The sequence below is a fragment of the Cinclus cinclus genome, chromosome 31 (genome assembly GCF_963662255.1).
Source record: "Cinclus cinclus chromosome 31, bCinCin1.1, whole genome shotgun sequence".
Classification (NCBI taxonomy): domain Eukaryota; kingdom Metazoa; phylum Chordata; class Aves; order Passeriformes; family Cinclidae; genus Cinclus; species Cinclus cinclus.
The window spans coordinates 758,459-771,902 of record NC_085076.1 but is presented as its reverse complement, the minus strand read 5'-3'; the positions used below and the strand labels follow the sequence as shown (position 1 = coordinate 771,902).

Below are 13,444 nucleotides of genomic sequence, written 5' to 3'. Positions count from 1 at the left end.
CGCCAGCGTGCGCCAGATGCCCCCAAAACAGGCAGGAGCCGGCATGCCCGGCAGAGCCAGACGCGCCGGGGGGGGTGATGCTGGAGTTCCCATGGAGTTGCCAGCACCCCATGTCTGCTCACTGTGCAGCCGGTGAGGATGGCAAGGAAGGCTTTCCTGCCCCTGCTGCTCCCAAACACCACCCCAGCACCCCCAGGGCTGCGTGCCAAGGGGCCCTCGCGCTGCCCTTACCTTCAAGCGCTCCTGCTGTCCACGCTGCATTCCCCCTGCCAGATGCTCCCTGTCGGCGCTGGGGGCTCCATGGGGGGCAGAGCCAGCGGTGGGGAGCACCCTGCATCCTCCTGCCAGCGGTACAGCGCCCGTGGCTGGAGCTATTGTGCCTGGCAAGATGGGTGGCACAGTGGTCAGCCCTCTCCTGAACACCTGTCCTGGTGGGAGCCCCCTCTGGGAGGGCCAGAGCCTTTCCAAAGGCTGAAGTGCTGCACGCCACCATGACAGGGATCCCTTTTTTTATCCTTTTATTATTTTTTTTATAGACTAAGAGCAGAATATGAAAATCACCAGCCAAAGCACTTGAAAAAAAGATCGAGAATGTTTTTTTTTTTCTTTTGTTTTGTTTTCCCCCAAAAAGTGTCTGTGCGTTTGCATAGGTCGGGTCTTCACGGAAGACGAGGAAAATCCAACACGTTCGACTATGTACAAGCCAGCCCGGGGCCGGCGCCGCTGCCTATGTATAGATATATCTCTGTAGTCGCTCTCTGTACAGTATGTATAGATCTATATGGGTATGTACAGACTGCCCGGCCATGGGGGTCCCTGCTCTCGTCGGGCTCTCCCGCTTGGCGCTGCCCCCCAGCCACGGGGCACCGGGGGGGCTGAGGGCAGGACCCCGCGCCCCGGGATGGTGTCGGCGGGAGGTGCAGCGTGCCCAGCCGCAATCCCTGCGGACGTGACCGTATCATCCTCTGGCGGGATGGAAGGCGAGTCCAGCCGGATCGGTGCGTGCCATCCCTGCCCCGCGGGGCAGCTCTGCAAGCGGCTCTCCGGGCAGGGGGAGGTGGTCTCGGGGCGGTTCCCCGCTGGCTCTCACGAGGGGCAGCAGGTCGGGGGGCCGCATTCGGCAGAGCGGCGCTGGCCGGGCCCCCGCGGGCGCCGGGAGCTACGAGGCCAGCAGCGTCATGAGGAAGAGCGCGGCAGCCACGGCCAGGGGCAAGTGTTCCCGCTTGGGGCTGGTGCCGCTGATGCTCTTCTCCAGCTTCGGCATCTCCGGGTTGAAGTTTTCTGCGGGGAGGAGCGAGAGGGTGAGGAGGGCAGCGGGGCGGCCCGGAACCCCCACCCCGTAGCTGGGGCTGCCCCAGGGGCGGCGGCGGGGGGCGGGGACACGGCGCTGCGGGGCCGGGGGCTGTGCCTGACTCACCCAGGTCCTCGATCTTCACCTCAGGCCGCAGGGTGAACTGGGGCAGGGTGGGCGCCAGCTTCTCCCCGGAGTGCAACGCTGTGGAGGGAGAGAGGGTACGGGGGTCATGCTTCCTGGATGCCCTGCACCGCAGCCCCCCTCCCACCCCCAGGAGGGATGGGGGACCCACCGGCCAGCCTCGCCGCCCCCGCTCGCCCACAGCCCCCGGGATGGGCACGGGGTACTTACTGGAAGCGCAGCAGACAAACACCTTCATCTTCAGGCAGGCCCGGCGGTGGTTGTGTGTCGGCGTGGCTGCAAGGCAAGAAAGTGCTGAGAGGGGCTCCATGGCAGTGATCCCAACCTCAGGCACACCGAGGCTTGGTGGGTCTGGGCAGAGGGGGCTCTGGTCCTGCCCAGGGGTGCGCTCTGGGCTAGGGGAATGCAGCAGCACCCCAAATCCTGCACCAATGCCCTGTACCAGCACCCCAGCCCTGAACCCTCAGCCCCAGCATCCCTACCCAACAGATAATGTTGGTATCTGGCACCAACATTGCAATCCTGCAGCAGCAGCCCCCTGAACCCTGATCCTGCATCAGCATCCTACACCATCATTCCCCAGCACCCCATCATGCATTGGCACCCCCATCCACACCCCCAACCTTCTTTCCATCTTTCCCCACATCCCTATCTGTTCCCCGCATCATGTAACCTCCCCCCACCCCCTTATTTCTTCAACCCCTCCCAGAGCTCCAGGTGCCTACTCTTAGGGGGGAAACAGCTGCCTAATTTTGGGGAATCAGTAAAGGGGGTCCTCCCTGGGGTCGCAGAGGGGCCCAACTGGGATGGGACCTGAGGGGACCCATCTGGGGCTTGGGGGCTGTGCGGGGCTCCCACCCCGTCACCCCACGTACATATGTAGTAGTACTCCTGCCCCGCGCGGAACTCGTAGCCCAGTGAGAAGGCGCTGTAGCGCTGGAACTTCTCCGAGAACTTGATGGGGCTGTGGGGTGCATGGGGCCGGTTGCACTCCCAGCGCTTGAAGCCCTGGCTGGTGTTGCAGGTGCGGTACCCCTCCGCATTCACCATGTACAGCACGTACTGCTCCAGCCGGTGCTCGGGCACCGAGGCGTTGTAGTGTGGGCAGTAGATGTCCAGGTAATCGTTGACATTCACCTGCACCGTGTAACCCTCCCGCCGCAGGCTGAAAGGGAAAGAAGGGACGGGAGGTCAGGGGCACGCCCTGCACCTTCCCAAACTGTTCCCGTCCTCCAAGGAGACTCAGAGGCTGGACGAGGGGCAGGTTGCAGTGAAGGTTGGAACTCTGGGAATAGTGTTACCCCTGTTCAACCTCTGTCTGGAGCCCCCGACACAGTGGGACCCCTGCAAAACCTGAGCCTCGTGTACCCGTGGAGCAGAATCTCCATCCTGGAGGGCACGGGTGGACCGGGGGGTGGGGGACAGGCTCTGCTGGGGACGGGTGTCAAGCCACATGCACAGGTGGGATGGGCAAGAGCACAGGCATACGAGACGGTGCTTCTGGGTCTGCCGGGAACGCGCCGACTGCTTCAAAGAGGAGACGACAGACAGACAGACCCAGCAAGGCGTCAGGGTCCCGCAGGCACCAGGGTCTCCACGGGACACAGTCCGTGGGTGTGAGGTGGACCCCGGCATTCCCTGGCATTCCCCATTTCCAGCAGCCTGGAACCGACCCACCGCTGCCGCCCACCACGGCCCCGGCACGCGCCGCAGCTCGGAGCCAGGATTTCTCACCCTGCTCTGGCTAATCCCGTTAGTTCGTTAATGCCGTAAAGGGTGGCCCTGGGGGAGCCTCATTTACATTGATTAGGAGCAGCAATCCCCTCAGATCCACTCAGGAGAGGCTCCGCTGGCTCCTAATCCGCGCCCGACGGAAATCCCGGCCGCGGTAATCCTCGCCGCCGCGCTGACCCGCTGCTCCTGCCAATTAATTACCACCCGGCGCTGGCTCGGCACCGAGCCGCCGTGGCGGCACCGGACCCTGACCGGACCACGCTCCGATGCCCGCTTCAGCGCTGCCTCGGGGGTCCCTGGCCCGCGTCCCGCAGGACATGGACCGCAGCCTCCCGGCACACGTGGCCGAGCTTCCCCGTGGAGCTCCAGCTCACGGCGCATCGCTCTGGATCACGGCCCTTTTGCCACCTCTCAGGGCAAACCCCAGACCGTGAACCTCCAGAGCATCACTCCGGGTCCCCTTGGCCTTGGAGGGGGGGGCCCTGCCATCCCTCCTGGAGCCGAGCGGCTCCCTGGGTCTCCCCGGCAGGGCTGGGCAGGCAGCGGGCAGGGCTGCGCGTGCAGACGCCCCACCCTGCACCATCACCCCCGGCGCTGTTTGAGGAGCCCCGGCACTCCGCCAGAGCCCGCGGCACCCGGAGCCGAGCGTCGGAGACAGAACCGTAGCGGGACGCGGTGTCGGGAGGCAAAGGGGGGACCCAAGAAGCGCCGCCTCCGGCACCGGGGGGCAACAGGGGAGGCTGACGGCAGAACTCATCACCCGTGGGACGGGGAGCGCAGCCCCACGCGGCCCCTCCCTCGCTGCGCAGCCGCTATTCCGCAGCCCATCCCGGCACCCGCCGGCAACTGCTCCGCCGGGAAGGTGCTGAGGCAGCCACCCTTGCTGAGCGGGCGCCGGGACCTTTCATCTTCCCCCTTTGATGTGGTGGGAAAGGGGGGGAGGGGGGGGAAGAAAAAGGCTTGTTATTAAAGAAATGGCCCCAAGGAGAAAATTGCAATTAACTCCACACGGGACGCAGAGCTGGGACGCCAGCGTACCCCAATACCAGCTGCCCCACCGGGGCACGCACCGGCAGCCGGGGCTCCCCGTTGCCATGCTGTGGCTGTGCCATGGGACAGAGGGACTAGAGGAAGCCTCACAAGTGACACACTGTCATGGGGTGCTGGGGAGCAGTAACCCCCCATTCCCTTGTGGCACCCAGCACCAAGGCACAGTCCCCTGGGACCCCACGCTGGGGCTCGTTAAGCTACGGCTCATTAAGAAGTGTGGCTGCTGATAAACAGCCTCACTAACGAGGCACCAAAGTCTCCCCTGGGCTGGAGGATACCAGCACCCATGGCAGGGTACAGGAGCCCCAGGTGATGTGGCAAGGGCCCCATGGTAGTGAATCCCACAGGCATTGCCAGCTGCCATGGCATGCCGGGAGCCCACCAGGGAGGGGCTGGGGAATGACTCCCACAGGGGGAGAGCTACAGGGCCACCACAGCCCGAGGCACATCCAGGCAATCCTGGTAGCGGCTTTGGCCATAACACTGTGTTCCTGCCACATTTGGCTCCTGCACAGTCACTGCAGAGAAGCACCTCATGCAGCTAGATACCCCAAATCTGGCAGCCCCGTTAGTGCAATGATCCAAGTGCTCCAAGATCTGCTGACAGCACCATCCAGGGAGCCCTTGGGCCTTGGTTTGGGGTGGGAGGGCAGGAACAGACACTGAGAAGAGAGACTCTGACTCCTTTCTCACCAGCACCGACCCCAGAGCAGGCATGGGCTGTCTGGTCCCTGCCAACTCCACAGAAATCGGGAAGCACCAGCAACCTGGGCAGGGATATCCCAGACTCCAGCAGCTATGGCATGGCCGGTGGGGATGATGGGCTCTGGCAGTGCCCGAAGGGTTAAGTGCGTGAGGAGAACGGGCAGCATCACTTCTGCACGACTGCGTTTGTAGAGCAGGGCTTGGTGAGGCAGTGGTACCTTCCAGCAGCCTGTCATGCTGGGCAGATGGATGTCCCCTGGCAGCATTGGCCTTGGGCTCATTGCCCACCGGCCCTACACCGGAGGGACCCTGGTGGGACCCAGGTTACCTGGCTTGCCGCAGCCACCGGTGAGCTGGGCGGCCGCTCCGCTCCCATCTGCTGCCATAAATCCGGCTGCGTGCCGCACGCTGGCTCCCACATTGCTGGGGAGCGCCTGGTGCACTGCAGCACGCCCCGGCAGCAGTGGCACGGCAGGGACCAGACCCCTGTCCGGACCCCCACACTACAGAGACTCATTCCCATGATGCTGAAGAGGCCTGGAGGGCGGCAGGGCCAGAGCTGGGCTCAGCACCCCACAGTGGTGATGCCAGTGATGAGAGCAGGGCAATGCAGGGTGTCCTCGATGTGGTGACAGCACGGTGCCCCCTAGCACTGGACAGCCCCCAGCACAGCCAGCCTCTTTGTTTGGCTTCAGCAGCTTCGTCCTTTTGGCGCATCCGGGGCTCATCCATCACCCAGGGAACAAAAAAGTGCCATTGATTTACGAGTCCCCTTCCCGTCACCCCGCACCACAGCGAGAGGCAAAGGCGCATCAACCACCGTGGCCGATCCACCCCAACGGACTGAGGGACAGACAGCCAGCCAGACCGACCGTCCTCCCGCACCCGTCACAGAGGAGATGGGGGGCTCAGCGCGCCCCCCCCCCCCCCACCCCGTGCCAGCCCTCCCCACGCAGCCAGCGCTGCACAGTCACGGTGCCCAGACGGCCACGCACACGCGCGCTGGCTCGGCAGACAGCGCCTGCGACGCAGCCCACGCACGCGGGTGGCACCGAGCCACAGCACAGCCCCCCCGGCTTCGCCTGGCGCAGCCGCAAGGCGCGGGCGCTAACGGCATCGCCGGCACACGGTGTCCCCGGGGCCACCTCCCTGCGTGGGGAATTGGGGCTTGGGGGAGGCGGGGGTTGGTCCCCACGTGGAGGGACCGGGGTGCCACCGGGCAGCACCGGCGCGACAGGTACAGCCCTCCCCGAGCACCCCAGGACTCCAGCACCACCCTACAGGTGCCCCCAACATCCCCGTCACTATCGACGGCCATACAATCCCTGTAATCCCAGCTAAAGCCGGCACCTTCCCGTGTTGCTAACAAGATCAATGAGATTTCTAATTGGGTTTTAATTAAACCATCAATCTGCAACCGGTGACTCAATTACCAGCCCAGGCAGGAGCAGGTGGCCCCGGCCCTGTTGCACCCGACACCGTGGTCTCTTCTCCCATGGGAATGCCATCCTCACTGCCGGGGCTCGGTGCCGCCCAGCACCATGACTCACAGGGCACGGCACGCTCTGCCCATGGGCACCCGCTCCTGCCAGAGCTGCGGTGTGGATGGATGGGTGGCTGGGGTTTCTGGGTGCCCTGGGACCAGTCTGGAGGGCAGAGCCACGGGGTGGGGGCTGGCTGAGCCCCCAGCCAGCCTAGGGATGCCAAAGGTGGTGTCATCGACACTGTCCCTACATTCAGCTCCACAAGTGGGAACGGAACTGCCCCTGCTTGGGCACAACTGCCGTGCACCTTGCAGCACCTCCTGCTGGATGCCTCCAAACCTGCAGGTCTCTCCTGCTCTGGGTGACTCCGTCCTCAGACCTGCAGGTGCCAGTGGATGGGATGGGGGCATCTGGCCAGGCACAGCCGTGGTGTTGGGGTCTGGCTGCTGCAGAGGAGCCTGGGCCCCTCCAGACCTGCTCTGCAGGGATGTTGCTCCTCTCCGGTGTGAGATGCTCCCCAGTGAGCCTGCTCTGCACTGGGGCTTTCCAGAGCTCACTCCAGCCCTCTCCAGAGCTCACTCCAACCCTCTCCAGGGCCCACTCCAGCCCTGGCTGCCTGTGACACAGCCTCAGCCAGATAAAAGCCACCTTGAAGAGGTGAGCACGGTAGCAGTGCCAGTGCTGGGAGGAGCTGCATGAGCTGGGTGCCTGCACAAAGTGCCAGACCCTCCCTGCACACAGGTGGGCTCTGACCCCCACACCACAGCCAGGCACCAGCACCCTGTGTGTCTCAGTCTCACAGCACCCCTCACTCTGCCCCCTCCATGGGACCCAGTGTCCTCAATACAAGTATCCTCAGGCCCCACAGCGGGGTCAGAGGCACAGTGTGGTACACCCCAACCTGCTCTGGGATGCTTTTTGGGGTGCAGCAGTGTCGGGAATGCTGGCCACATCTGAGTCCATGGACAGGGACAAATTGCTGTCCCCATCTTGGCATCTGGGACACCCAGCAGGGAGATAGCCTCCAGCATGCCAGGGCCCAGCTCGTCTGGGGACACTCCAGGAACCCCTGACCCTGCTCAGGGGTCACCCCAGGGTCACAGCCCCCCCAAAAACTAGTGCTGGGTGGACATGACTGTCCTGCACATTTGTCCCATGCCACCAGGCCTATTCCCAGCAGTACTGGGGAGTGGAGGGCAGGGAGGAGTCAAGGGTCATCCCACACCCTCAGGGCTTGCTGGCTGCCTCCAGTAGAGGTGATGAGACAGGGAGATGGAATGCACAGCTGGACCAACAACCAGGCTGAGCAGGATCTGAGGATCCCACCTTCACACCTCCCCTGGGCTTTGCCAAGAGACCCCAAATCCCTCTCTCCACTTGGTGACCCTTCCTGGCCTCCTGGCACTCCCAGCCATTCCTTGCACGGACAAGGGGCTGAGCTGCCACCAGCCCTCTGCTTCCCAAGGAACTATTTGGATCACAGTGGGCTCTATGAGCTGCTCCCTGCTCCATGGGTTGTCCCTCGTCCTGCTGAGGGCAGCAACAGGGGTACCAGAGTAGCATGGCAGGAGACACAATAAATTCGTGGGGTGCCTGGTGCAGCCCCCAAGGAGTGGCCACGGCCATTCACACATCTCCTCCCCAGAGAGCCCGGCAGGAATAAGCTGGGCTTGTTTATGGCTCCACATGCAGCAGGGTTGCTGGGATTTGCAGGCTGCGGCCCAGGGAGCCTAATTCCCCCCATAATTTATCTAATCCAGACACTTTGCCGTGCGGCTATAATTGCGTCCGAGCTGCCGCACTGCCTAACAATAAATATCAGCTCCAGAGTCCCTGGGACACGGCTCTGCCGCAGCCGCCCCCACCGCGCCGCCCATGCCCTGAGCCGGACGCTCACGGCCGCGCCAGACACGCCTGCGCAGGGGGTGCGGGCATCTGGCTGCGACACCCCCGGCTTGCCGTGGCCCGAGCACAGCCAGCCCCCCTCCGCCCTGTCCCTCGAGAGGCACCGGGGCAGCAGCAGGTCATGGTGGTGATGGGGTAGGGACCCTCAGTCACGGAGAGATGAGGGTAGGGGTGGTCCCACCCATCAACCTCGTGGCAATGTCACGGTGTGTGGACGAGGCTGGGGGTAAAGGGGGACCGGCTGGAGTAGGGGGGTGCAGGGGGATGCCGAGCGTGGCAGGGCGAGCACAGCACCTCGCCATTGTGCTGCGCCTCGGCACGTCGCACACACGCACGATTTATGGGGCCCGAGCTTCCGCCTGGCGACACAATCTCAATGGCAAGGAAGGGGGCTGCCGGGGCTGCTCCCACCCTGCACAAAGAGGTGTGGGATGGGGGGAGCCCAGGAGAGCCCCTGCACCGACGGGCACCAGAGGTTGCTCTGGCTGAATGCGTGTCCCCGCCACACCCCTGGGCACTCGCACTAGCGAGGGACGGAGAGGTGGGCGATGGCAGAGGGGGCAGATCCCCGTGGAGGGGGCAATGGATGCACCACAGGCACGCAGCCCTTCTTTCCCAGGAGGGACCAGCCCAGACCGCCCCCATGGCACATCCGCTCTCAGCTGCGGGTGCGCCGGCGAGGGCACAGGCAGCCCCGGCGCAGGGTGTGAGGGAGGGGCTGAGTGTCCAAGGCCACCGACCCCCGACTGCTCCGCTCCCGCTGGCCACTCCCACCCTCCGCTCTCACCCCCCACTGTCCCCGCAGCTCCGGGAGCCACCGCTGCCGGCCAAAGGCGGTGGGGGGCGGCAGGCACCTGTCGGGCCCCCCCGCCTCCGCCGCGCCGCCGCTGCCGCTCCCGCACCCAGACATGCGGGGGGCGCGACTGGCGGGGGGAGCGGGACCCCTGCCCGCCCCGGCGCACGGGGAGGTGGATGTCTGCGGGAGCCAGACTCTTCCCGCTGTCCCCCGTGGGTCAGCGGTTGCGGGGGGGGCTCTTCCCCCGGTGTCCACGACCCCGTCGAGCCCGTACCGGGAGCCGCCGAGCCCCGCCCGGCAGCGCGGCCACGGGGACACGAACCGGCCGGGCGGCTGCCCTCCTCCCGCCGCGGCGAACCCCGCCTTCACGGGCAGGGCGAGGGGCACCGGGGGCACTGGGGGCACCGGGGGCGCCGGCACCCGGGGCCCCGTAGCCCTGCCCGCACGAGGGCGCCGCGAGGACACCGGCACCGGGGGTCCCGCAGTCCCGGTGTCGCCCGCCGCCCCCAGCTCATCCTTCAGCACGATCCCCGCCGTGTCGCCGCCGCGTCCTTCCCGGCGGCGTCCCTCATCCCGCGCGGCCCCGGGTACACCCCCCCCTCCCACCTCCCGGTGCGGGTCCCGGCGCCCCCGCCCGCACTCACTGCGGGTTGGAGCTGTTCCAGTGCACGGCGTGCCGGTTGCCCAGGGCCCCCGGCGGCCCCCGGCCCGGTAGCAGCAGCAGCAGCGGGAGCAGGGGCAGGAGCCCAGCCGCCATCCTGCCGCCGCCCGAGCCCGCCGCGATCCCGGGGAATGGAGGGAGAACCGAGCCCGAGCCGCCCGCGCCCCGCGGCCCCGGCGCCCAGCTCCGCCCCGCGCGCTCCCGCCGCCGCCGCGCCCCCGCGCGCGCTCCCGTCGCCTCTCCGGGCCCGCCCGCCCCGGCACCGGCTCGACACCGGCACCGGCACTAGCCTCGGGCTGCGGGTCCCCGCGGGTGGAGACACCAGGGTCGGGTCCCAGGAGGATCAGGTGTCACCGGTATCTCAGCAGGACCCCCATGGGTGGGGGCACCTGTGTAAGGTCCTCTTGACATTGGGGGATCAGTGGGACCCTTGTGGGTGGACCCACACGTAGGTGCACCCATGCGCCTCCCAGTGGGATCCGGTGCCACTGGGATCTCCCTGGGACACCCACAGTGGGGACTTCAGAGCCAGGAACCCCTGCTATTGGCATCTCCCTGGCTGGGAGCTCTGGGCCTTGGGGCAGCAGCCCCTGTGTGTCTGTGTTGCTGAGGGAGAGTGAGCAGGGCCTCAGGACCCCAAAGGATCCTTATGCTGTGCCATGGGGGGGTCACACATATTTGCGGAGAGGTTTAGCTGCCCTGGAGGCACTGGAGTGGGTGGGAGGGTGTGTACCCACGTACCAGGACAGCCTGGCTACCGAGGAACACAGTCACAGTGCCGGGCTCTGCTGCCTGTCCTGACCTCCCTCAGGAGCCAGCACTTGGCCAAGTGCCCACCCACAGAGCCAGGCCCTTGTTCTTCCCACACCCCAAGGATTTGTGGGGTGTGGGTTCCCTCGGGGAGCCATGGGGGCTGTGGGTGCTCCCCTGGGTGCTGGTCCCTGCTGCCCATGTGGGGATTGAGCTGAGTGCCAGCTCCCACTGCCCGTCCCCAGCGAGATCCCTTAGCAGCTGGCGTGCAGCACCGCCCGGCAGAGCCGAGTGCCAGGCGATGGCACCCTGGCACACGTGCGCACACACGGGCATGTTCGCACTGGCGCGGGCACACGCAGCTCACCGGGTACACGCAGCTCGCCCCCAGCTCCCACGTGGGGTCACGCCGAGCGTGTGCACAGCACCACTGCTGGCCCAGCAGCCTCTGTCCCAGCAGTGCTGCTGTCGTGCATCACCTGGAGCTTTGGCAGCCTGAGGAGCTTGTGAATGAAAGCAGGAGGCTTCTGAAACCGTGGCTGGGCTTGATGAGCCGGCCTGAGCTGCTCCTGCCGGGAGGTATCTTGCTGGTGTGGTGAGCGTGGCCAGGGTGGTGCAGTGCCAAATGTTATGTCCCCATGTCCCTCAGTGGGCCTGGTGACTATCAGGCCTCAGCAAACGCCACAGTGTAGGTGACCTATGCTGGGTCTTGGTGGGGGGGGGTGTTTCCTGGCTCCCCAGAGTTTTGGGAGGAGCTCAGTGTGGGAGGACAGCCACCCCATTTCTTCTCAGTGTCCCTTTGGCCATGTGGATGATGCCCCAGTCCATGGAGGGGGACAAAGATGATGATAGGCAGGGCCCCTGAGCCCACTCAGCACTGTGGGAGACTCAGTGCTGTGATGCCCATGGCAGGGCTGTGCCCCAGCCCCTAATCCCCATCCTTACTGGCGGCACTGGGTACCCAAGCCCCTGCCGGAGTGCTGCTGGGAAGGGGGAGGGGGCCAGCGGAAGGGCCCGGAGGACCAAAAAAGCCTCTATTAATTATTCATCCGAAGAAGTGAAGTGAAGAAAACACAACACGTGGAAAAGGGCTCTGGCTGCCTGGGGGTGGGAGTGGGGGGGGGGTACTGGGGGGGGGGGGGGGGGTTGCAGGGGCTGGGACACTCAGGTGGTGCAGGCGCTGGGACACTCAGTGGCAGCAGCAGTGGTGGCATCCCGGGGTGCTGCACACCTCTGGGAGGACCCACAGCACCGCACTGCCACCATGGAAACGCCTTGGCTCGGCAAACCCATGGCAACACCCACCTCCACATGGAAACCCCCCGCTCATGGCAACGCACGCACCGCCGTCAGCACCCGCACAACGCCGTGCTCACCACGGGGGTCCCCCCCACCACTGCACACCCATGTGCAGCGACATGGAGGGATGCACAAAGTGCTCTGGTGGGGATGGAGGCATCTCGGTGGCGGAACACAGCCCCGAAGCATCACGGTGTGCACTCATGTGCAGGTGTCAGCACCCACCAGGAATTACTCCTGGAATCGGCACAGAGAGGGGGCTTGGCTGGGTTTTGCCTCAACGGGATGTGGTGTCTTTGGTGGGATGGGTTGGGGAAACACTCAGATGGCTTCGCTCTTGAGAGGACGTGAGGCCTTGAGCCGTCCAGGAGAGCTGGGGCACAGAGCAGCCCTGGTTCCCCACTCTTTCCATGCCCCTCCATCTCCTCCACTCTGTGCCTGTCACGCTGAGGACCAGAAGCGTTTGGCGTCAAAGCGGTGGGGAAAGCCTCCCACCTGCCATCCATAAGCACCGAGGGGCTGGAGCGTGTGCCTGACGGGGCAGGGGACCCGCTCCGCCCGCCTCGGTTAATATTTAACCGCGGCTTCCTGTGACAGAACGTCGCAACCGCAGAGCAGAGCCGGCATTCAATAAATCATCGCGCCGGGCTGGGTGCTGGGCTGGGCTGGGGGAGTAGGGGGGGCAGCGCCCAGCCGAGCGAGAGGGGGAGCCGATAAATAATTCATTAAATAAATAAACATGGTTAGAGTGCGGGGAGGAGGCAGGAGTGTAACCAAGAAAGGGCTCGGTGAACGCGGGCATGAAATATTCACCAGCCACACCTACCAGGGTCCAACGCGCTGAGCTCAGGGCTCCCGACCCGCCTGCGGGATGCAGGTGCCGGCACGTGTCCAGCCAGACACAGCAAGAACATGCCAAAGGCATGTAGGGTGGATGCCTGGTCGGGGAGCAGGTAGCTGGCAGTGCTGGCATGGCCATGTGGAGATGAACTGTCCTGGCTCCTGCCAGCTTCTCCTGGCAGCGTTTGGGGCAGCCCATCACAGCCCCATGCCGGTATTTGGGCACAGGTCTGTCCCGCCAGGCTGGCATGACTGGGACACACTCAGCACACACCGTGTGCCCACCGGCTCCCAGCCCTGCTCCTCCCTTTTATATCCCATGTCAGTCGTTAAATTTGAATGAAGCCTCACAGATGGCTGTGCTGCGCCAGTGCTTTGACGAGTGCCTTGGCATTGCCTCGGGGAGGGCACAGGATCTGAGCCTTCCCATTTCCCAGGGAGACAGGGGAAGACCCAGCTTTGGAGGAATCCCGGGGGCCATCCTGGGGCTGGGCTTGGGAGTGCTGGCAATGTGGGCACAGGGGAGGTGAAGATGGGTGGCCATGCCACTGGTGAGCCACGGGTCCAGGGAGAGCAGCCTCTACCCAGAGGGGCCAGACATGCGCCCTACTGCTCACAGGGACATGGGAGCGATTCGTTAATTAGTACCTCAGTGGCCTGAGTTAATTTATGTGAAGCTGGATTTTGTGGGCTTGCAGAGGAGGGTTAATTGCCACCACAGCTCTTGCCACCAGTGAGGGAGCAGCAGTGCCAGGCGGCCGCACCAGGGCCGTCAGAGGAAATCA

General features: G+C 65.1%; 1 protein-coding gene across 1 annotated transcript; it reads right to left on the bottom strand.

The window, feature by feature from the left end:
- Window positions 1–1,159: 1,159 nt before the first annotated feature.
- Window positions 1,160–9,866, bottom strand: EFNA3 (ephrin A3). The gene is made up of 5 exons (XM_062511424.1): window positions 9,754–9,866; window positions 2,311–2,600; window positions 1,646–1,711; window positions 1,418–1,495; window positions 1,160–1,281 (listed from the first exon to the last, which is right to left on the bottom strand). Exons 1-5 carry the CDS (start codon window positions 9,864–9,866, stop codon window positions 1,160–1,162), a joined length of 669 nt encoding a protein of 222 aa, XP_062367408.1.
- Window positions 9,867–13,444: the final 3,578 nt, after the last annotated feature.